The 23,428-nt window shown below is 39.1% G+C and overlaps 1 protein-coding gene across 4 annotated transcripts in view; it reads left to right on the top strand.

Moving 5' to 3' along the window:
- Positions 1 to 1,737: 1,737 nt before the first annotated feature.
- Positions 1,738 to 23,428, top strand: part of OLA1 (Obg like ATPase 1) — a 102,606-nt gene continuing 80,915 nt past the window's right edge. Inside the window, exons 1-4 of one of the 4 annotated variants that reach the window (XM_075756630.1) lie at positions 1,738 to 1,864; positions 2,198 to 2,298; positions 3,879 to 4,022; positions 13,903 to 14,030. In XM_075756630.1, coding sequence (XP_075612745.1) covers positions 1,772 to 1,864; positions 2,198 to 2,298; positions 3,879 to 4,022; positions 13,903 to 14,030 — 466 coding nt within the window. In that variant the 5' untranslated portion in view covers positions 1,738 to 1,771. Of the gene's footprint in view, positions 1,875 to 2,197; positions 2,299 to 3,878; positions 4,023 to 13,902; positions 14,031 to 23,428 lie in introns of all 4 variants that reach the window. The other 3 variants (XM_075756631.1, XM_075756632.1, XM_075756635.1) reach the window with 3 other exon arrangements.

A 23,428-nucleotide genomic window follows, 5' to 3' on the forward strand; every position in this document is an offset into this window, starting at 1 on the left:
TGAGGTGTAATCATTATTGACTCACTAATTTAAAATCTTTTCTTCTGTACAATTTATATAATCGAAATAATGCTATGCAGGGGAATCTGTGGTCTTCATGACTCTTACAGCCGGTTATCTATCTGCATTCTTTTTACAGGTTAAAATTATATACTTGTTTGTTTGAAATAGCAAATGGAGGAAAAAAAAAAATCTTTATTCTGAGAACCATCAGTGTATCCCTAAATTTACACGCTGTGTTACCTAATACCTCCTAGAAATGCTGACTTCTGAAACTGGTCACTTCTTCCCAGAACCGACCTGACCGTCAAATCTAGCCTTGCATCTGCAGACTGAATAAGCAGGCTTTGCATCCCTGCGTTGAGATAATTTTTTCTGGCACAATTGTAAACTCTTGCAGACCCCTTTTACTCCCTCGTGCCCATTTTGGCGGATTCTGGGGGACAGCAGCAGCGGAGCGGGGCTGAGCGCTCCTCTTCTGGAGGTGGAGACCGGACTCCTCATCTGCAGCAACTGTCCCGGGGCTTCTGCTCTCGTCTCCGGCTCCGAGTCACTGGGCCTGGGAAATTAAATGACTTTTCCTCACGTGCCAGTTTTCTGTATAGAAAGGATGCAAATATTCACTTTTGTAAAGTACCTCGGAGTCCTGACGGCAGGTGACGAGGTAACTTCTACAAGCCGTCACGGGGAAAAACCCCCGCTGGCTCTTTGCACCGTGCGCTCGGGGCTGTGGAGTGCTTCTGCAGATCCCGTACTGCGAGGGAACCATCCCTCAGAGGAAGGGTGACGCACGACCCCTAGAACAGTAACCCTCAGTGAGTTTCGTTACCTGCGGCCTGGAGATACCCCAGCCAGCAAAGACCTTGTCCCGCTCCTGGGGCGGGAGGGGGCAAGGAGCCCTGGGAGGACGCTGCTTTCCCGCCTGGGTCCCTCAGGCTGGTTTTGCACCTCACGCAGCCCCGGTTTGGTAAGGTTTTTGCCCCGTCACCTTTCTTCGACCAATTCCACCACTTCTTCCAAAAGGCTCTGTGCCTCCCTGAGTTTTGGGGGGGGTGGGGATGGACACAACTGCTTCTTCCAGGAACGAAGCTCTGCGTGGCCGGTGTTCTCCTCAGGGCTCACTGCCGTGGCCACCAGCCCTCCCGCAGGTTTTGGGAGCCCAGCCCTGCCCCGAGCCCCGGAGCTGCACGGCACCGAACCGGGGAGGAACCGGGATGGCTGAGGCTTTAGGTCTCTGCAATCACAGCAGGCAAACCTCACCATCAGCTCCCATTGCTCCTCCTTTGTATGTTTGTATTGAGGCTTTTGGGTTTTTTTAGCCAAGAAGGTAAAACGATAATTTATTATTGATGAAGGAAACGGCAAACTCTTGAATTATATTAAATTATAGGATTTTGCATCTGTCTTGTGGCACAGTCGTCTCTGCGTACGCTCTCTGTAAAACTCGCCCATGCGCTCCTGCAGGATGATTTACAGTGACTGAGCTGCTCTTCTACACGCGTCGTCACGTGTGAAGTAAACGCAATTACATTTGATTGCAACGCACCCGAACCATGTTTGTTTACTATTTTGAATGACGATCTTCGCTGGCGTCAGCGCTAGGCCTTGCGTTAAGGCTCTGGATGTGTAGGAACGGGTTCGGAGGGGTTAAGGATGAAAGGGAGGGCGGCGTTGGCGGGACGCGGCGGCGCGGAGCGATCGCTCCGCGCCGCCGCGTCCCGCCAACGCCGCCCTCCCTGGGCGACCTTTCCCCTCGCGACGCTCCCGACCAATGGGCGTCCTCGACCCCGCCTCTTCCGCCGGCGTAGTCCGCGTGCCGTTCGCGCCTCTTCCTCTCAGGCAGGGGGCCGCGCAGCCAGCTGAGGTGAGGTGAGGTGAGGTGAAGTGAGACCCTTCTCTTCAATCGCTTCTCCCAGGCTTTATGTCGGGCTGCCGGGCTGGGATAGGGGGAGTGACCCGTGGGAGAGGCCGGGGTTGGGCTGAGGGGTAGCCGGGGCCTGGGAGGCCCCGCGGCTCCGGCTGGCAGCGCGGGGGGAGGGCGGGTGTTTCTCCTCGGCCTTTTCGAGGCGGAGGCCTCGGCTCGGCCGCAGCGCTTTGCCGGGAGCGTCTCTCGCCGGGAGGAAATGGGGTGGAAGGTGTACGGCGGGACCCGGGGGCTGTCGCAAGGCCTTCAGCGTGCCCTGCTCTGTGCTTTCAGATGCCCCCGAAAAAGGGAGGCGATGGGGTTAAATCGCACCCGATCATCGGAAGGTTTGGGACGTCCCTGAAGATCGGGATCGTCGGGCTGCCAAACGTTGGGTAGGTGGTCAGGGGAGCGCGGGGCTGAGGACCAGCGGCGGGGCGGAGGAGCAGGCCGGGGCTCCCCGCTCTCCTTGAGTTTGCTTCTGCCTCAGGTAGAGTGACCTGACGCAGTTTCTGGGTGAAGATAGGTGCCTATGGATGTGTGTACGAGCTGAGGGTTACAATCTCAGTCTGTTTGCTCAGGGATAGACTTAGGTCTTTACCTTGATCTACTTACAAGTGGAGCAACGTAAAACACTCGGGTAGCGTGAGGCTGGTATGTGCAAGTCTGGACAAGATAATAGTGAAGAATTAAAAGAAGAAAAAGTCTTCACAGTTGCTGAGTTTTATAAAATACTAAGTCTTTTGCATTTCCTTATTTCCACTGTTGTGTATGTGTAATGCACGTTTTTATGCAAATGCACGTGCATACAAATTCCTTTAATGTTTTACTTTTTTGGAGAGGATGATGTGCATAGGAAGGGGTTAATGATACTGTAAGTGTCATTACTGGTGAAGAGGACTTCCATTCTTGAAACTTCTTCAGAGTTTGTAATGAGAAGAAGTTGTGCGAGTTACAGTTTGGGAGAGATAATGGAAGATGAATCGTTGTTATGGCTCCTTGAAGGAGCTGTATGTAAGGCACTTAAAAAGGATGATGAATTAAATGGAGAATATCAGTGTGAAACTATTGGTATCGATTTGTGTATCATATTTGCTAAAAGAAGGTCTCAGAGTTCTCAAACTTTAACTCTTTAAAAAAGGAAAGGAAAAGCCTTTGAGCATGTCTCAGAACCATAAGTACCCCTTTCTTGTCTTCATTATCATTTTATTTTTCAGGTCTGGGTAAGTTGCACACTAGACAGGAAATAATTAGCAGTAACATTGTGTAACATGACAATGGGGAAAAAATAGCATTTACAGTTATGATGTAACTTTCAAGGAAAACTATGGCTGACTTTTGAGCATGTTGGCTCTATGCAGGGCAGCTTTCAGGTTTTGGTTTTTTTTTCCTCAGTGGCTGAAAAACTATGTGAAACTAAAAAGAAACCACCAGAATATTTATGGTAGAAGATTCAGGAGTTAAGAGCTTGCAGCTTTTCCCATTGATATTTAACAGGGATGAAAAACTTTTACTGATTAGATACTGAAATTGTGTTACTATGTAAATTAATCTGAAGAAACAATACACTTGTGGAAAGAGCTGGTGAGTCTTGGCAAAACTAGTTTACTGGGAACAAGTTTCAAGCATCCTTATCAGTTTCTCAACTTTGTGCTTGGGGAAGACGAGTAGCGGCCAGTAGAGCTGTGCTTTTCTTTTGACTTGAAATTTCTTTGCTAACTAATATGTGTAATATAGTTACTTAAAGGAATTTTCAAGGGCAGTGAAGAGAAGTAAACATAATTGGGTTTCAGTGGGACACTCCGTATGTGTATTTGAAAGTGTCTTGTACTGGAATCAGGGTAATGGTCACTGTTGCTGAAGTGAAGGGAAAGTTCGGTATCGCTTTTGGGTTGGAACAAGATGTGTTTCTATCCAACCCTTTTAAATGCTTCTAATTTGAACTTCTTAAAGAACGTGTGCGTTTTGTTTATAGGAAATCGACATTTTTCAATGTGTTAACAAAGAGTCAAGCAGCAGCAGAAAACTTTCCTTTCTGTACTATTGATCCAAATGAGAGTCGAGTACCTGTGCCTGATGACAGATTTGACTTCCTATGTCAGTACCACAAACCTCCAAGGTAACTCAAATTCTTAATATTTTTCTTTGGTTAAGCAGCTGAAATAGTATTGCTGAACCCAAAGTTTTCATAGAAGTTTAATGCAACTGTAATGTCTTTACTGTTTTTGCTGACATCTGTTTTAGAATGTGAAATTATATATGTACATGGAATATACCTTCCTCCCCAATATGACCTTTGTGGTATGAGAATGAGAAATATAGGAGCTGCTAGTCATTGCTCAGCACCATTTGGTGCTTGGTGTTCCTGTCTCTGAAGGTAGTGGCTCCCAGGTGACTTGGAGGATCTTCTGAAGAGATTTGGAAAATGAACAGTAGTGGACACACCTAACATGTCATGAGGTTGCTCATTTGTAAAATTTCCACCCTGTATTTTGTATCATTCAGAATATTGTATATGCTGTAGGTAGCCAAACTAATACCTATGAACATACCTGTGTCCTCAGTCTTTTGACAGTAAGCTTTATAGGCAGCCTTTTTTCCCCTCTTTCTTTTCTTTTTATAGGCTCTGCTACTTGTTACCTGGTGTATTCAGGGATATTCCTACAATCTGTCTCTTCTAATTATTTCCTTATTCTAAGAGTGTGTTAATTTTGTCACATCAGTGTTTTTTGCTATTGACTGTTTCTGTAATCTGCTGTATATGTTCAGTGTGGGAACTGGATTTTTGCTTTCAGAAAACAAAAACCTAAATAGACACTTGTGACTTCTTAATTTCATTTTGCAGTCACTTGCAGAGGTATCTTGAATAAAGTGAGTGTACATAAATCGTTGGGCAAATTAGCATGCTTGTCTGTGCTTATTTTTAACACCTGGGTGTCAGTTTTAGAGCCAGATCACACCCACAATTAAAAAAAAAGATTGATTAGTCAGTGATCAAATATCCACTTGTTAACTTAATTTTCAGGTGCAAACAAATTGCTTCCACCTGTAATTCCCGAGCACTTTTTAAATACTGAAAAATGCATTAATGTGGATCTGTTTGTTTAGGTGGATTGTTATAACGTGTCTTGCTTTTCCTGCTCAAGTGAGTATTAAGCATACTTGGATCATAAAACAAAACTGCTCAATTTGAGACAGAGCTTTCTGGCTGTTGATTGTGCAGAGATAATGGTGTGGCTTTTCAGTTTTGTTGACAAATTTGTTCTAAATTGCAGTGTTAATGCTGATTTGACACCGCATCAGTCTCTTCTTCTTCTCACTTAGCTATAACTGGTTACTTCTAAATTAATAGTTGAAGTGACAGAGAGATGATTACCTCTCCCCTCATCTTGCCTTTGGCCATCTATCCTTATGAAGAGTGCTAAGATTGTAAATACCTGTATGCATGTTCTCCAACTTGCAAACTCTCTCTCTCTGGAGAAAAAAAAAATCACCCTTAAATCTTAATGAAAATAATATATTTACTGAATTTGTCTTCAGTAAATATGTTGAATTGGATAATAAGTTGGATGTAAATAGTAAATCAGCTTTCATTTGAATGATCTTTTGACTTTAGGAGAGTATTGTTACTTAAAATCAATGTATGTGGGGATTATTGGGTAGTTATAGCTCCTGAGTTCACTTATGCTGCTTATATGATTTTAATATTTCACTCTAACAGTAATAAAGCAGTGGTAGTTAATGATAATTCAGTAGCATAGTAGACTGAGGTAACTTTTCTTGGGCTGTTTGCGCTTGTCTGTCTGAGACTAACTCCGGAAAAGAAGGCTATGGTCATGAAGATACACAACTGAATTGTAATTTAAATTCCTTAATTTCTCTTGTATAGTCTTGATTTTGTTCTTCATCTTTATGTAATACGTTCTGTGTTAATTTTCTACTTGTTTGGATTAGTAGATGTAATCAATCTATGCATGCAGAATGTTTTATAAACAGTTTCTTTTTAAATTAGACTCTTGTCTAGCCTCAAGATTTTGTCTTTTAAAATCTAAAGCATTCAGGTTTTTATTTCCCATGTGTTACACTTACTCATCACAAAACTGCAGTTATTGTTGGGGGGGGGGGGGGAGTTTGGCCTGTCATATGTTATTTTAGTGAAGACAAAGTGATCTTGCCTTGGTGCCGGCTGTGAGCGAGGGAAGGGAGGAGCGGGACTGGGGCGGGCTGGCAGTCACTGTCTGTCACACTGAGCTGAAATTACTGCTGCAACAGAGAGACGGACTTTATTGCCAAGAATATTGCTAGTATGAGTTTGCAACTGTTCTGCCATCGAAGGAAGAGTTAGGGTCTTCAGGTACTGTTTGTTGCTCGAAGATTCGTTCTTGTCTCCAAAAGAAGAAAGCATCACCCTAACTCTGACTGGTGTGCATTTACTTGGTAGCCCATGCTGAAAGCTGACTGGTACTACTTAACTGGAAATGTGAATACTTGTAAATGAAATCGTGTGGGCAACAACTTGGAGACTACTCTGTAAAGGTAAATCTGTACTTAATAGATTAAGGTATGCTGCCAGAGCTTATAACCTGTGGTTTTTTAATTTCTGCAGCAGTGGATGATGTATATGACTGTTTACAATAGATAAGTTCACTGATACAGTCTGTACACAGAAGGTGGGCTCTAAGAACTTCCAGTAAAAAACTGCTATGTCGCTGCCAGATTAATTAGATGAGCAAATTTCCTTGAGCTTTAATATTACCTATTGCTTGCTTTCTGGTGTGAATGAAATTGTGGATATTTATTAAAAAAAGAAGAGACCGTAATACATTAAAATAATCCTGAATGCTTGTTATTTTAAGGTTTTAGTTTATGTTCTGTTACTAACTTAGGTATTTAAACTACTTAGTTGTTTTTAAATTTTATGCAATATTCAGTGAAAACTCATGTTTGTTACATTGTGCCAACATGCAGCTTTTTCAGGAAGGAAAGACTCTTGGCTTTTTATTTTGTTGTCCTCCTAACCCTGTTTCCCCAACAGGGGTACTTTCAGCAAGGTTTGACAGACTAATGATTGAGTTTGTTCCATTTTAGTAACTGGAAAGAGAATACTTTCTTTGGACTGATGGATTTCAGCAGGAACTAAAGCAGAAAGGTGTATTTCCTCCCTACCCCCCAATCTGTGAATCTTAAGCAGGTAGCAGAGATGAGATCTGCTAATTCTAAAATGGGAAGGAGATATTCTTCATCTCAGCAGGTTAGCTCCTGCCGTGAAAATTGGGACTTGGAAGCCAGAAACAGTTGATCTGTTAACTGCAGTTAATATTTTAACGGGACATTTTATGTTTAGAAGTGATGGGTTTCTTGCACAAGAACTGCGTGTAGCACATCTAAAGAAATTGTAGTAACTTAATAAAAGCTTTAAAATAGCTATCGTCGTGCATTTTGTGTTCTAAATGTCATTAAGGTGCTGCTTAATCACCTTAAGCCTAAAAATATCTTTATATAAATATGTCAAACTGATGTCATTTGGACAAGTGATTTGTGTCATAACTCACAAATATCTCGAAAGCCTCTGAGTATATATAGCCACTAGGCTTAGCCCGTATGGTCCTGCCTGCTCCCACAGCTGTCGCATACTGTGCCTGACCAGGAGATGTGTCTCAGTGGTGACATTTGATTCAAGCCTCAAAATGATTTTGAGTGAGGGGGTGAAGGAAACGGCTATTTCCTCTTATATTTTATTTTGTGCCCCAAATAATCTCCTCACTGCAATTATTTGCATTCTTCTTTACTTTAAACTCTATGATTAACTAGAAGAAATACTCAGGTAGAAGCAATGTAAGCCTAAGCTGTGTTTTGAGTGTAAATAGTTTAAACTGAAGAACTGTATTGGCCAGTAGTAATCAACCTATGTGAAAACATTAATAAAAAGTGATTTTTAAAGTCTACGTTTCTGCTTCCTCTGGCTAAAATCAAGCGATGTTATAAGCAGGAATGAGTAAAATGTTAGTAGTTTGGTTCATCCATTCTCAGGTTATCAGTCTTCATGTAATTCCTTGTCTGTTTGCACTTGTAAGCAGGTGCGTTGCCTTGCACATGCGTGCTGACAAAACGCAATGCTTATTGCAGTCACACTTCTATTTAACTTAAACTGGTTTTAATATATCTTGGATGTCCTTTTCAACCTTAAATTTTAAAGCAATCCTGGTTATCTTGCAGGAGGATAATATGTAAAGTGCAACTACCCCTCTTGAGCTCTAACACTGTCCAGTGTACTTCAGGATCTGTCCTTTTAGTCAGCAGATTGCTTTGGTTTATTCTGTTGCATTGTAGATTGTTAAAATTTATGCATTCAGATCTTGGTGCTCAAACGATGGTTACTGAACTAAATCTGATTAACTTCCATTGCTGTCTAGATCATGAAACTCCTGTGTAATATTAAATAAAAGTTCTCTCAAACTTGTTGTAGGATAGCATACTCAGATACGCGATACAGGTTTGAAGTCAAATTTATGTAATCAATTGGTGGAAAATACTTAGAAACAAGGTCAGGAGTGGGACTTTTTGAATGATGTCATGTGAAACTTACTCCAGGTTTAAAAAGAGCATTTATATAAATGAAAACCACCTCTCATTCCAGAGTGAAACACAAATAACTTAGCTGGATATAACTGGCATATCAGCATCTGTAAGAGAATTCCATTTCTTACAGAAAACAACTGAAAATTGGCAAGTGTATCCTGTTGTTAATGTGCTGCTTCCTTTGGCGTTACTGAGTTTGCCTGCTCCACAGTTAGTTCTGAGCCTGTGTAAAACAACTTGGCTGTGATGCTTGTTCTAGCATTGCAAATGAATAATTTACTAGCAGTGAATGAAAGACCTGAAGTAGTGGTGACTTGAGCCATCTTTTCTGCCTGGTGGGAGAAGGCAAAATTTAATTAGTTGTATTTTGTTGGTGTAATAACTTACTGAATACTTTGAGAATGCAGGCATTTGATATACACGGGGCACTGAGTAAGCATCTTAGTCCACACTTAATCTTTTACCTTTTTATAATTCATGTAAGTGAAACTTAATTAGCAGATTTTTCACATCTGGTTCATGTGCTATTAGATTCAAGTCTTGTTTGCCAGTACCATTGATAAAATGCTATTAATGAAATTGTTCTTGCATAGAAATGACCAGGGTTCATCTGCAACACCTAGTTCTTCAGAAGCAGATTCCTTTAATTACTCTGTGAGATATTTTGCTTACATTGGTCAAAACTGCTTGCAAGATTGACTGCAGAAGCTGTGATACAGCTTCTAGTACAGCCTCCTGGAAGAACGAGGGACTGTGAACTGTTCTTTTGTGTTTGGAAATGAGCCAAAAATGGCGATGAGGACAGGCTGAGAATTGAATGGCTTTCTAAGAAGTTGTCATAATATACATGTTCTCCTTCTATGCTGCTACTTTTATTTCAGGTCATTTGTGAACTCTTAATGTATGACTCCTATTTAAGTTATATGAATTCTTGGGAAGGAAGAAGAGTTTCCCTTTTCTAACAGTTTTCAAATAACAGCTTTTGAAGGTGGAAGAGTCTTTGCTGGAACCAGGGGATGAGTAACATGTTTGGCTTTACCAAAGAGGAAAAGGGGAGCTGGACATTTTACCCTAATATTGAAGAATCTGGCCTTTTTGGTATGTGGGACCTAGGATCAGGTAGAGTTTGAGTTGAGAGAAATTTCTGGAACTATTCAAGAAATTAATAAAAGGTGAGCGTGTTATGAGAATTATCAACCAAGCTTACTGGGAAATTGCTGCACTTTGAATTTAGCTGAAGCTGTCATGTGGCTTTCCATGGTCTCACAGTGGATGTGAGATTTCCGTAACCTGTAGTAAATGCTGTAGAGAAATTATTGGGGTATTACTTTCATTGGAGAAGAGAGATTGTGGAAACCTGGAAGAAAAAAACCCAGGGAGAGAAACAGCATTTTGGTTAAGATGTTTCAAACTAAGTCAAAGCTTCAGGTGTATGCTGCCTGCGAAGTTTCTCACCTAAACAATTACTTGTGGCAGCTTGAGAAAGAAATGTATGCCTCTTCCCCTCGAACTTTGGAGATGAAAAAACCAAAAAAAGCACAACAAATTGCAGATACTGTATGTGTGTGCATTTTAAAAGAAAAAACGGTAACTGGTGGCATTGTTTTATTCAGTACAGTAGTACTCAATAAACAGGTCAGATAAAGAACCCCCTCTTGCCTGTTTAAATAACTGTTTCAGACAGAACTTTGAAACAAAGTCAGTGAGAAATAGGCCTCCTCCCCTGCAAAATGCATAATCCTATGGATACATAAGTCTCTTATTCCTGAATAAATACCCCAACCACTGGACTACAAAACTGTAGTGTATCTTGTGCTTTTTGTTGCACAGTAGCTTGTACAGTGAAGGTAGTATACTAACACAAAACCACTGTTGCTGTATTTCTAAGTGAGGTAAAAGATCCTTGCTCAAGGATTGTATCTACGCTTAAAATATAGACATACTTCTGGATTTGGTAATCTGTTTCATATTATAAATTTCTGTGGCATGCTTTATGGTAGATTGGTGTTGTACTGATTTGTACAAATGATCAGTTGATGCCACCTGTTCCTGATGATCATTTGAGGCTCAGTGACATTATGCTAATGCTGACTAACGAATCTTAAGAAATGGAAATTAATCTGTTTAGAGGAGGGGAGAAAAAAAGAACAATCCAGTGAAGTCTTCTACATTTAGAAGAACTAAAACACACTCAAGGTATATGGTATTCCCCCCCCCCCTTTCTTTGCAGTGTTTTCTGTTTGTTTAGTTTCATAATGTTTACTCTTTGTCCTTCAGAGCATAGGCAAGTGTGACTATTTTGTGCTTTTTCCAGCTTTTCTTTGTACTCATCTTGCTATGATGAAATAGAGATTTAGGCTTAGGAAAGGGGCTGCCAAGAATGGGGATGGTTTGCTTGGAATGTTAGCTTTGTGGTACCCAAGGTGAAGGTGAGAAAACATCCTGGAAACCCGGATACTTGTCTTCAAAGGTCTCTTGCTGTATTACCAATTGTGAAATAGAGGCGCTGGGATTTTCTTTCCATTGTCTAGCAAATGAGGTTGATTCTGGTGATAGAGTGCTCCATCTGCACATGAAGGTATCTGTCTTGCTCTAATGTGGCATCTTTGTAGTGAAAGTGTGAATTCTTCTGATGGCTGGCCAGGAAGTTAATCCTACCAGAATGGTGAGGGGGAGCATAGGAGAATGTTTCTAACACCGCCTTTGTTTTTTTGAAAACGCAGTTTAAAATGACAATAGAGAAGTGCTTTAAAGAGTGGGATTTTTCTACTTTGCTGTTGACTTAGTTATGTATCAAAAAGCAAGGAATTATAACAATTTTGACTGGGAAGTTGCTGCTGTTTCTTCTGAGGTATGTATTAGCTCTGCTGTTCTGTCAGGCAAAAGGATTTACTGGGTTAACGTGTTAATAGAGTTGCTGGTTTCTGTTTTCTGAGTGTGCATTACTCATGGTAGTGTGTTAAACTTAAGGATTCCCTGTTTCTGTTTGTGTACTGGTAGCTAAAAAAAAAAAGTTTGCTAAGAAAACCATAGTGGGACAAAAATGTGACATTTTCAAATTTTGTTTACTTCAGAATGTACTTACGTTCTTTCTGTTGCATTCAACAACGATAACTTGCAGTACACAACATCTGACTTCCCAAGGATGGGCTTTTATTTGCATGGGCCTAGTGAAGTTTAAAGCTACAAGTCAACATAGTATGTACCTGAATTTAAGTAACTCATACTATGTAGTAAATATTTTCTTGCATATTTTTTTTAAACTCACCCTTCTGGATATTGGGTTTTATTCATGCTTGTTTCTAAGCACATCACGAATGCGCATCACAAATGACATGAAACATGTCATTAAGTTTCTAAATTATTACACCTGACAAGTTTAGTGATACTTTGAACTTCACCTTGGTAAAGAAAAAAGATTTTGTCAAGATCTTGTATTGTGAAATTGCTTTACTTGAGAGAAATAATTTTTCTTGGGGAGTGTTAGAGGAAGATCGGAAACAAAACCAGGATTCCAGAAATACTGATATTACATACTAAGACAGACTCTAATGGAAATGATCACCTCTTCCCAAATTAGGGAGCTCATCTCACATGAGGCAGAGCATCTGCTAATATTAAACTATGTGTTGTATTATTTGCAGTCAAATGGAAGTGGGATAGCACTAAAAAAAAAAAAAAGTTGGAAACTTGTTTTGTTGTACCTAAGCCTGTAGCTCTGAGCAGAGACTGATCCATAGATTTCCATAATGACAGCTTTTTCTGTCTGGGCCATAGCTGCTATACCAGGTATCAGAATAAGAAGGGTGATTTTCTAAAGCTAGCAGAGTTTTCTGCTGTTACAGATTTGACAGCAGTCATGTTTCAATGTTTGAAAAAACAAATATATTTCTCAGCAAGCTGTCACACTAATAAAAATAAAGCTCAGTTTGGGCTGTGGAGTTCAGGAGAGTAACACTGTTTAGAGAAGGTTTCTGTATAGGGTTGGCTAGGAGGTCACTGGCTAGGTCATCCCTAGCACTCATTCACACCTGTGTGGTTGCCTCTGTCTCTGAGCAGCATTGCAACGGTAGGTCTTTGGAAGAGGCATCTTAAGGTAGACCACGGAATTGCTATCTTTAGATTTGAATCTCATGTTGAAGAACACTCACCATAAAAGAAAGCTTTTTACCACTTTACAAATTGGCAGTGTATGCTCATGCAGACCTCATAGTATGAATCACACCTTTTTCATCATTGTTGTTAAAGCTATGGATTTGGGTGTTTTCCATTTTATTTGCTGTTAGTAAAATAGTGAACTGTTGTATTAATCTTAGCATAGTGCTAATGAAATATAATCGTCATAATTTAAAGTGTTTGATGGAAATTAAGTAGTGTTCCAGTTATTTATTTTGAAGCCATCAAGTTGGAAATCTTGATGACTATGGTGTGTGATTTCTGGTCTTCTGCAGATGAGGAATTTGCAGCATTTCAACGTGATTCTGTCCGTGCCACTGTTTATGATGATGTTGTCAGTTGCATAGACCATATGAAGGTGCTCTTAGTCAACACCTTATCACAAAGTTTTAGGGTTTTTTCCTGACTCAGCTGGATTTTGAGAAGTAAATTGGTTTAGGATATACCTGAAAAGATTAATGACCATTAAGTTATTTGCTCATTTTAAAACAACTTGAGAAACAGCAGAGGATAAAAGGCTTTCAGTTTATAAATTGCCATATGCATTTCCCATAGCTCTAAAAGCTTTTTTCCATTTTTTGTAAGCTAATTTGAACTTCATGACTATTCTGTTGTTGCTATGTAAAATATCATGTAGACATATCTGCTAACCCATTGCTCTTAACTACGGGTGGAAAATATCGTAGCTGTTTACATCATAATGCCTCCTTCATCTTAACTTGTTTTCTGCTTTCTTTCAAATTGTTTGCATAACCCTGATCATTGCTGGTTTTAATCATGACTGTGTTAAAAAAATGCCCTTGTCTTCTGAGAAAGTTGCTTAACTTAGCAAACTAACGGTAACCATAGAGGTGTGCGATAGCAGAGTGCAATGGACGTTTATGTGTCCTAGCCCTTTGGTACTATGAAAACTGTTCATTACAGATGACCAACGTTGTGCCTCAGTGTTCCAGGCCTGGTTGATTATTCGTATAGCTGTCAGTATGATTTCACATTTAGAAATGAGTTTACTTCATTTTACATGAATAATGACAGAGAAATGAAAGAATGGTTGATGTTTTACATGGGAGGGGGGAATCCTGGCTTTTATACATTGCACGTTAAATAGGGAAGGAAGCTACCGTCATGTGTAACTTGTTCTATAAAAAAGAAATGTTTGATTTTTCATGTTCTGAATTTATTTCTGTGCCAAAAGTTTTGGCTGATACACTTCAGTAATAAAACTTTTAACTTTTATATTTCAGCAAAATTCCAGCGTTTCTGAATGTGGTGGATATTGCTGGCCTTGTGAAAGGAGCCCACACTGGCCAAGGCTTAGGAAATTCCTTCTTGTCTCATATTAATGCCTGTGATGGGATCTTTCATCTGATGCGTATGTAAACTTATTTATATGTTCTCTCTATAGCTTAAGGACAGCACTGTTGTACTGTGAAACAAATATCCATTAAAATTTTAACTTTTACCATTCAATTCAAAGTCATTAGGTTTTGGGTTTTCCCAACTGAGAAAATCCCTATCCTCTGCTATATAACAAGTATGTCTTTCTTCATTGGCATTGTGCTGAAGACTTAAAAAGGAACTGGGTTTTTGGAAGTCTGCAGTAATGGTTTGTTGTTTTCTTTTGCTAGCAGTGCATGGCAGTTGATTTGTTTAGTTTTATAAATGAGGAGGAATGGACTGTGATAATAAAAGGTTGAAATGGAAGTAGAAAATGAAAATACGGAGTTAGTCGCAGACTCTGGAATTCTGTTCCTTACAGGGCAAATCTTACTTCTTTCCTTTTCCTGATTTCTGTGTGACTTATATTGAGTCTTGAACACACAGCCCGCCCTCCATCTCTGAATTCTGAACATTTTTTAGTCAGACCAAAAGCTTTTATTCTCTCCTTCATCATCTATTACCACAATACAGAACTGTCCTTCAGACTCATATTAACAGCACTCGGAACATGGCTCTTGAAAGCTTGGTGAAAGCATACGTTGGTTCGCAGTATGCCTTGAGCATTGAAAAAGGCTCCTGATCTGAAAAGACTGAGGTTAATACTGTTTGTGCAGATTTGAGGAAACTGGACACCGTTGTTGCTGTCTTTTGGTTAGGCCATTATTATACAGTGAGTGATGAAACAATAGAACAAAATAAACAGCAACAAAACCTTTTATTTGGTGATTGGAGCAAAAAAGGTTTTTTGTGGGTAGAGTATTTGTAAAACAAAACCCAAAGGCATGGAGTATTTACTATCTTATAGTACAGTTTAGATGCTTAGAACCTTTGTTCCCATGAGCTTGTTTTTTGAAGCATGTTTATACAGAGCAGTGAACTGATGTGCCTCTGCAGTCTGCATGCTTGGTGAGTAGGTAAGTGCTATCTCAGTCAAATGCAATACCTAGACATGGATTTGGTGCAGAGTGCTGGTACTGTGTTTTCAATCAAGACAAACTTTGTGGGGAAAGGTATTATGTTCTTAGGCATATGCTGTTGAAAAACAGGACATGCTTTTAGGAGCACTGGCCTTTTTTAAGATCTTCTGGTACCTGGAAGCCATCTATAAATGTGCGTGTGTGAAGCATTACTTCTCCTTTGAAAACTTAGTCTTATTTGTATTTTATATCTAGTACTACTATTTTCTGTTAAAGTCATTTGACACATACTTTCTGTAGAAAACTATGGGCTATTGATTGTAGCTTAGCAGTTAATAGTATTTAAAACTTAAGACATTTAGAAAAGGCGAGGCCAGATCCTTACTGGGTAGAGTGAAGTAAGCCTTTTGAACTTGTGCATCATATTAGGAACTAGTTTGATATGTAAAGGCTGTACTAATACATCGGTATATTTTAAATATTTGTAACTACCCAAGAGCCATTGCTACAGTATCCCTAGAAAAAAGGGGGGGATCAGTTTCCCCAAATCCATTGCTGTCCTGGGATTGTAATTACTGTTTTGCCTGGTCAATTGAAAACAAGTGATAAACTCTTTATACTTGCTCTCTTTTGATACTTGTATCATAAATGCTTGTTAAGGAACAGATAGATGTAATAGCCAGTGGACAAGATGCTTTATATATATACATATGTTGATTAAGCATTTGTTTCAGGTAGCTGTTTTAAGGGTTAACACCATTTGTATTTTTCTTTGGGGATTGAAAGAGGAATGAGACTTGTTGTAGGTTTTAAACCATTCGGATACTTTGTATTAACATCTATTTCTTCTAATCTAGCCTTGCATTTACTTGTTAAAAGTTTCAGTTTCTTTCAAGGATTCTGAAATGTAATGGTTGTGAAATGATTGTTGCTGTTTTTCTTCTCTGGGAGCAAAAAAAGATAATGAAATCACTTTTTAAATAGCACTTTTCCCTTTTTCTTTTTAAAATCTTAACCCTGCCTCTTACGCTGATCTAGCTAGAACACAAGCTAGTGACGAACTGAAGTAGAAATTCTGTGTGGTGATTGCCCAATAAACACAAAGGTCTTTTAAAATATTACTTAGGGATAATAATAATAATTAAAAAAAAAAAGCTAATGCAAAATTTTGTTGTTGAGAGATGTAAATCTACTTTTTTTTCCTCCTGCAAAGTACATATTAGTTCTATTTTCCTTTTCCCACAGTACTATAAAAATGAAGATTTGGCACTAAAAGCTAGTAATAGCCCTCTAGTAAATTAAAAAAAAAAAAAAGAAAAGAATCTATTGGTTACACAGCGTAGACTTAAGTTAAAGCCTGTAACTCATTGAAGTTTTCAGCATACCATGCCAACTTATATGATAAAAACATATAAACCTTTTTTATATACTGTAATGTTTTTATACCCACCCACTTGTCTAAATTATTTCCAATCTAAAAATCCCTTTTCATGAGTCTGTGGCATACCTGGAGTTTGCACAGTTTCTGTCAGATGATAGAAACTACCCAAACTGTTTTTGTAAATCCTTAAACTTTCCAGATCCAGAGAGGATGAAGCTTCTTTGTTGCCCTTTACCAGGGTTTGGTCCAAAGTTCTTAATGGACTGTGTGCCTTTAGGAACCAGTATCCTGAGACTGGCTGTCAGTTTTCAGCCTGGCAGGTAGGCACTGAATGAATCTCTGCAGTTGCATAGAAGCTGACTTAAAAGGAACCCAGACAGGTTGCTGCTATTAACAGGGAATAGGCAGTGGACTGGAAGGTGAGGCTTTGTATGCCACCAAGCTGGGAAGGAGGTGTTGCTGAAGATGAAGAGAAGATGAGAATGATAAAATCTTCTTAAGAAAAGATCCACTAGGAAGTGATCTGGGGACCATGCTTTTATAAAGCGTGAAAAATTTAGTCTTCTCACTAAGCCTTTGAGGTGATCTTGAACAAATTTTCACCTTTGAGCACTGAAACTGTTGCTCCCTGTCTTTATGCTGTTGTGGTATGCACTACTGCTGCCCCTGTTAATGGCTAGCATGTGAAGCAGAGCCCTTTGGAGAATTGGTCTTTTCTTATTTCTGGACGCCAGGCAGAAAGTCAGAAGCAGGTCATTGTGGGGTTTGTGCTGTAGGCTTCAAGGTCTGCATGCCTGAGTGTATTGAAGAAAGGCTTGTTAGGCTTTGACTTAGCTTGGTTAAGTTAGTATTTTTGCTAAAAGCAGTTTGAGAATTAACTCACTCAAATTTTATTAATTAAGGCAATGATGGGCAAGGAAGTGGCTAGCTAGGAAAGAAGAACTTTTGACTAAAATGAACCAAACTTTGGGAATCTCACTGAAAGTATTTTATAGTCCTAGGCTAAAGGTTGTGATTCCGTTTTCTTTATTCATTGAGGATGTGTTGAACCGTGTTTTCTTTAGGACAAAAGGTTTGTTTGTGTGTGGTTTTTTTTCTGCCATAACAGAATTCACTGTTGTTACCTCTTTGTGTTATGAGATGGTTTTTGAAGAAGGTTTTGTCTATCTGTTTATCCACCACAGGGCGCACAGGTGAGCTGCGACTGTAGTACTCTCAAAGTAATTACAATTACATTTCTGTTGGAACTGTGGAAGTTCTGTGTGTTGTTTACTGAGATTGTTTCTTGGATGGCATAAAGCTAAGGAGAGACGAGACTTATTTCTGTCTGGCTAATTCTCTACTTGTCTTACTTCTTTTAAAAAAGGAAAGTACTCCCACCTTGAAATGGTTATGGATTTTCAGCCTTGAAATTTCCGCATCCTAGATACACTGTTACTTTCCCTGGGAGACACAGTGTTCATTAAATCAATGAAAATGTTTATGTTTCAGATATATTTTAATATATCTAAAGAAACAGCAGTGTGTGTGAGAACAGCAGGTGGTAGGGTAATAGGACAAGTAAGAAAGGTAAGTTTGTGTTGAGCACCACTGTATTTTTGTACATGATTAGTAACAGTATGAAGTCCATTCTTTTAGCTCAGCAAACAAGGCGAACGAGTTTTCCTATACAGAATAGCACAATACATTCTTGGGTTTTGATACTTCCTGTAGACTTTTTTCTATTAAAGGACACAAACTTGAAAATGAATTAGTGATATTTAAAATAAACCATTTGATCTCAATACACTTAAAAATTTCAGAGGTTATTCCAGTGTCTTAGGGGTAGGGATATATTTTGGTTTTAGCCAAATCCAATTATGAAAACCTCAAACAGATATACTTGCTTACTTATTGGCTGAGTGAATGGAGAATTTAATTTTAAAACTGTTTTCTGTACTGGATAGTGGCATCTACAGCATTAGTACCATAGTAACCTGACACGTGCTTTAAAGTAGTTACAGCTTTGTTCATCTTCTGAGGTTCACTGTTTAATTTGAAACACTTCTGACAGTTCTATTTTCCATGTTTCAGGTGTATTATGGTTTTAACTGAGGCGGTAATGTTTTCATGGTGGCAGAAGGCAGGCTGTTTGAAGCTTGTAATAGTATTTCTTCCCAAGTTGCATGGCTTTAAACACCTTTCAACTTTTATGGCAGATCAGTCACAAGTACTTGTAGAAAATTACTTTCTTTGTGTGTTAGGCTAAAAATGGCAACCTTGTTACAAGTGTAAATTTACAAATTGCTCTTAAATAATGCTTCGTTGAAGAAAGTGGTAGATGTCAGTATTTAGTCCCTGCTACAAGTCTGTCGAGTTTTTGAATGTACTGGATGTTAAACAGCCAGAGGTCTTTGTGTTTTTGAGTTTCTCTTCCCACTGATATTCCACAGTCCTAGTTTTCTAGAAAATATGTTCCACACATTTTTCTCTTATGTTTAGTTTCTTTAATGAAATCCAGTCGTTTTCTTCAAAGTTTCAGAAATTGGAAAGAAATTTGTCTCTAAAAGTACTTTGCTATCAAATGCTCCTTTTTGATAAATAAAAAAAGCAGGGTACTATGTCCAATGTTTGAAGTAGGGCAGACAACATTGGCTTTTGTGGAAGAACTTGAGGGCTCACCTGCATGCCATTGTATGGGCTTCCAGACCTGCAGAGGAATGTGTGAGCCACTTGCAGTGACATGATGCTGGGGGAGTGCAGACAGGTAGGGGTCGGGAGCTCCTGCTTCACTCCTCTGCCTGGAACTGCAGCAGAGGAGCTGTAGCTGTCTTTAAGGGCAGGATGGGGAGTTTGGTAAGTGATAACCCGTGAAAAGTCGTTCTTTGTGACAAGAACAAAAGAATCATGAAGCTAGGTAAACATCCCTTGCAGTCTTATAGAAGTGACTGGTGTGACCAATGTGAATTGGTTCCTAAAAAGCTTTAATTGCTTTTACTCTGGTGTTATGTATGTTATGACTGGAAGTGTTTAGTACAGCCCCCGCTTCTGCCGCCTTCAGGGTTTTAGGTAACTTCTAAACCAATTTGCTATCATTTAAGCTTGGGTAGGTATGGATCACGTGAGCTGAGTGTAGTTTATTCTTGTTTGAGGTAAACACTAATCAAAATTCGGTTTGACAATATTCATACTGATTTTTGCTCAACATTTAAAATCAAGTTGACTTGACTTTATTTTTTATTATCATGAGGTTTATTGGGAACTTGCAGTAATACCGCCTGTGTTAACTGAATAAGATGCATCCTCTGTTCCGACTTCACTTTTTTTCTCACTTTCTGTAAAAAAGTCTGTATTTTCTGTATAAAGAAGCTAATAGTTCTGTAGCTTTTATATACTTGAGGCACAATGCATTTTTTCCCCCATGTTCTCTAAGAAGAAATCATACCTGCTGATTGCTACTCCTGGAAGCTGACCGCTACAGAGCGGAGGCATACGATGATATCACTTAGCCACACTCCACTGCACTAGCATTTCAGCGAGGAAAGTATGAGTTGCATCTCATCCCTTCAGCATGTGTATTCTGTGCATTGGGAATCATAGTGGCTCAGTTTATGCAGATGTAGCTCAGCTGTGTCACTTCTAATATCTGAAACTGATTTTTCATCTTTATAATGTGACAAAATTCACCTTCAAATGATGTAAATGATGTAGCTGTCTTACAAAATTTTATTGTTTCTAACATATTTTGTTTATATTTTGTTTTATATTACTAAATGTAATCACCACCTGTTAAAAATGTTAGGGTTCCTCCTTTACAAATACAAACCTTTCACTGCTAATCTGCCCAAGTTTAAAAGTAGTTTGCCCGTATTAAACTTGCTAGTGTTACACAATCAAGATATATTTATGTATGCTGTGGGGTAGGTAATAGTTCTTACTGAGATTTTATCTTCCTTCTTGTTTGTTGTTAGAGTAACTAAATTAATGTTTAATAAAATATTTGGAGTAGCTAACAGTCCAGCTAAGCTTTCAATTAGTTTTCGGTGACTTCTCCATACTAAAACCAAAAGTTGTGAAAGCTTTCAAACTTAAGTGGCAGTTGCAGCAGTGTGAAACATTTTATTGTATTAACTAATCCTTGGTGGTTGGGTTTTTTTGTAAAATATTATAAAGTGTTTTGATTCCAGGTAAGGCTTTGCACAGGAGATTTTTTTGATCACAAAGTTGTGAAAATGGCATTCTTCTACCTCTTTTAGCAAAATCGTCACCAAAACTGAAGTAATTTTTATTAGCAAGACTATCTTTGCTTGCTTGTTGCAATTTCAGAATATCAGGTCACCAGAAAAAAACCCAACAACCCAAACCAGGGGTAATTCATCTTAGGCCACGTTACCTGTCTTTGAATTTTGCCTCTTGGCTTTTAGATACTAAGCCCACCATCTTGAAAGGGAGGCTAATAGAAATATTCCTGGAGATGCATACTTATTTGCTTATCATTAGTTTTTCCTCATATAAAAAGAAGATGCTTTTGTTGCAAGAGAGGAGGATATTTCAAAGGCGACTTAGCTTTATTTTACTTCAGACGTTTTGTTTGTGTAGATGATGTGAAGAGAAGTAGTGGAGTGCTAGGTTTCTCTTCTCCTCCTTACAGTGGTTTTGTAGATGCAAGCAGAAAGAGAATGCACATGTAACGACCACTAGCTGAATTTAATCCAGCCTTTGCAACCCTCTTGATACTGTACCACACTCTGTGTGGTAATGATCAGGACTGGGGAAAGCGCCTTCTGAAAACAGATGAAGTTCTGAAGCAAAAGACAATGTTGTATAGAGGAATTCTATATACATACAAGTCTTCTTTCCCCTTTTAAGTAATGTGAAGCAGCCAAAAGGAAGCACATTTGAATAATGCTTTATTTTTTTTTTTGTTTGAGCACAGAAGTAAATTTGAGGCACACCCCTCCCCCCCCCCAAAAAAAAAAAAGCCAGTACAAAACGGATTGGAAGAGCCAATGAGTCACAGAAGACCGATTTTCAAGAAGTACTGCCTTGACAAAAGATTTGTTGCAGGGAAACACATGCAGTCATTGTTAGTGTCATGTACTAACCTTAAGCCATCTTGGAGAGCTAGTGCTGTCTAGTGCTCTCTCTGGATCCAAGGATGGAAGCACAGCCATCTTTTTGCTCAGAAAAAATGTTGGTAGAGAGAAGTGTTCATACAGACATCTGCTCAAAGAACCTTCTTGAGAAATAACCATGTAGGATTGGAGTAAGCGTTTGTGCAGCATCCAGCAGCAGACAGCGGAGGTAGGTGAAATTGAGAGTAAATCAGGGGCAAGACCAGGCATCCCATTGTGTGGTGTAGTGGCTGTTACCTTTCTCATGTGCCTACTCTTAAATACAATGATAATGGGAAGAGGCCCTAGGGTGAAGGCTGATGCTGCAAAGTAGTTGTCTGTTGATGTAGTCTACTTTGTAGAAACATCTGAAGAGCAGAAAAGAACCTTGTGTGTGTGTTGGATTGTAGGACATTATTGACCACAATATTGGTAGTGGAATTAAAGGACCAGGATGGGATTCTTGTGAATCTTCTGATGTGCAGCTTCAACTAGTGCTACCACTAAACCTGCAATGAGGAGACATTTTGCACACCCACATCCTGTTCAATAGATCAGTGCCAGTGCAGGATCAACTAGCTTAATTTGGCTAGGTGTGAAAAAGTTTTAGCTAATGAGACTTTTCACTTAGGCAAATAAGATTAATACACGAAGGACAGTAACCTCCTAAGGTAAACTATTGCAGAAGAATTTTGCAAGACCTGTTGTTCTTACTTGAGCATAATATTAGTACCTCTGAGATCTTGGAAATCACATTGTAAAATCACCCTCATCTCCTGCTTTATTGGTGGTGTTTCTTTCCTTTTGTGTGCAGATATGAACAAAACTTACGGGTTTGTACCTCAAAACTGTGGTATGCTGTTTGCAGCTTTGTCTCCCACAGAGGAGTGAATTTGTTTTGCTGGGTACATGGGTGCAGATTGTGAAAAAGGTACTGGAAAATTGTCAGCACTCTGGTGACTTAGCCTTTGTCTTTATTGAACAGTAAATTACATTGCCAGACTGAGTGAAAGTGATACCTGAGCTTTAATCCATATTCCTCTAAGGCCAGGTAACTACTGTTAAATAAACTTAAATAGGCTTTATTCTTAAATTTGTCACAAGTAATTGTTATTCTGAGAGCTGAATAAGCCTCCCCAAATATATGGGTATGAGGAGCAAAAATTTATACATTGCAGACTGGTATCATTTTAATCCCTGATAAATATGTGTGTCTCAAGGATATACTTCAGAAAGAGTAAGATGAGAGCTGTGAATGTTCAAATGGGTTTTTTACTAATCAAAAACTCTGAAGTTTGTTTTACATTGAGGATGTCTTTTGATGTCACAAGTCAAATTGTGATTGTACAGTATGTAGAAGGTTTCTTTTCAGTCTTAAATATTGTAAAGTCTGTAATTTTACTTAATTACTTATGCTTATTGAGAAGGAAAATTATTGTTCTTGCGGTCTTCTCTAGCCTTTATTGTAGTTTGATAATGCTCGAATTGTAAGGCTCATGCGAACTGAAGTTACAATGGATTTTGGAGCCCACTTTGTCATTCATCTTTAGCCTAATATCCTGTGCCTGTCTATATCCAATTTTTTTTTTCTTATCAGAACAGATGAAAATGTAAAAATTTCTTGTCAAAAGGCCACCACCCTTGCTAGAGTAGCAGCATCTAATGCCATTCTATTTATAGATGGAACTTGTTAAGTTTCCTCAGCAGGGACTTAAAGCTATGACCTTGTAGGCCAGAAACAGGAGAGCTACCTACTGAGCTACAGGGGCAATCTCTCAATTTTAAAGAATACATAGAAAATTTCTAATATACTGTACTGTGAGTCATAAAGTACTTGACCAGTAAATCCCCCCCTCCCCGTGCCTGAGAATAAAGACCAGGCAGGTTATCTTTACTGAGTTATTGCTATTATTTGACCTACAACTATTTTTATTATAGT

The sequence above is a fragment of the Balearica regulorum genome, chromosome 6, assembly GCF_011004875.1.
Source record: "Balearica regulorum gibbericeps isolate bBalReg1 chromosome 6, bBalReg1.pri, whole genome shotgun sequence".
Classification (NCBI taxonomy): domain Eukaryota; kingdom Metazoa; phylum Chordata; class Aves; order Gruiformes; family Gruidae; genus Balearica; species Balearica regulorum.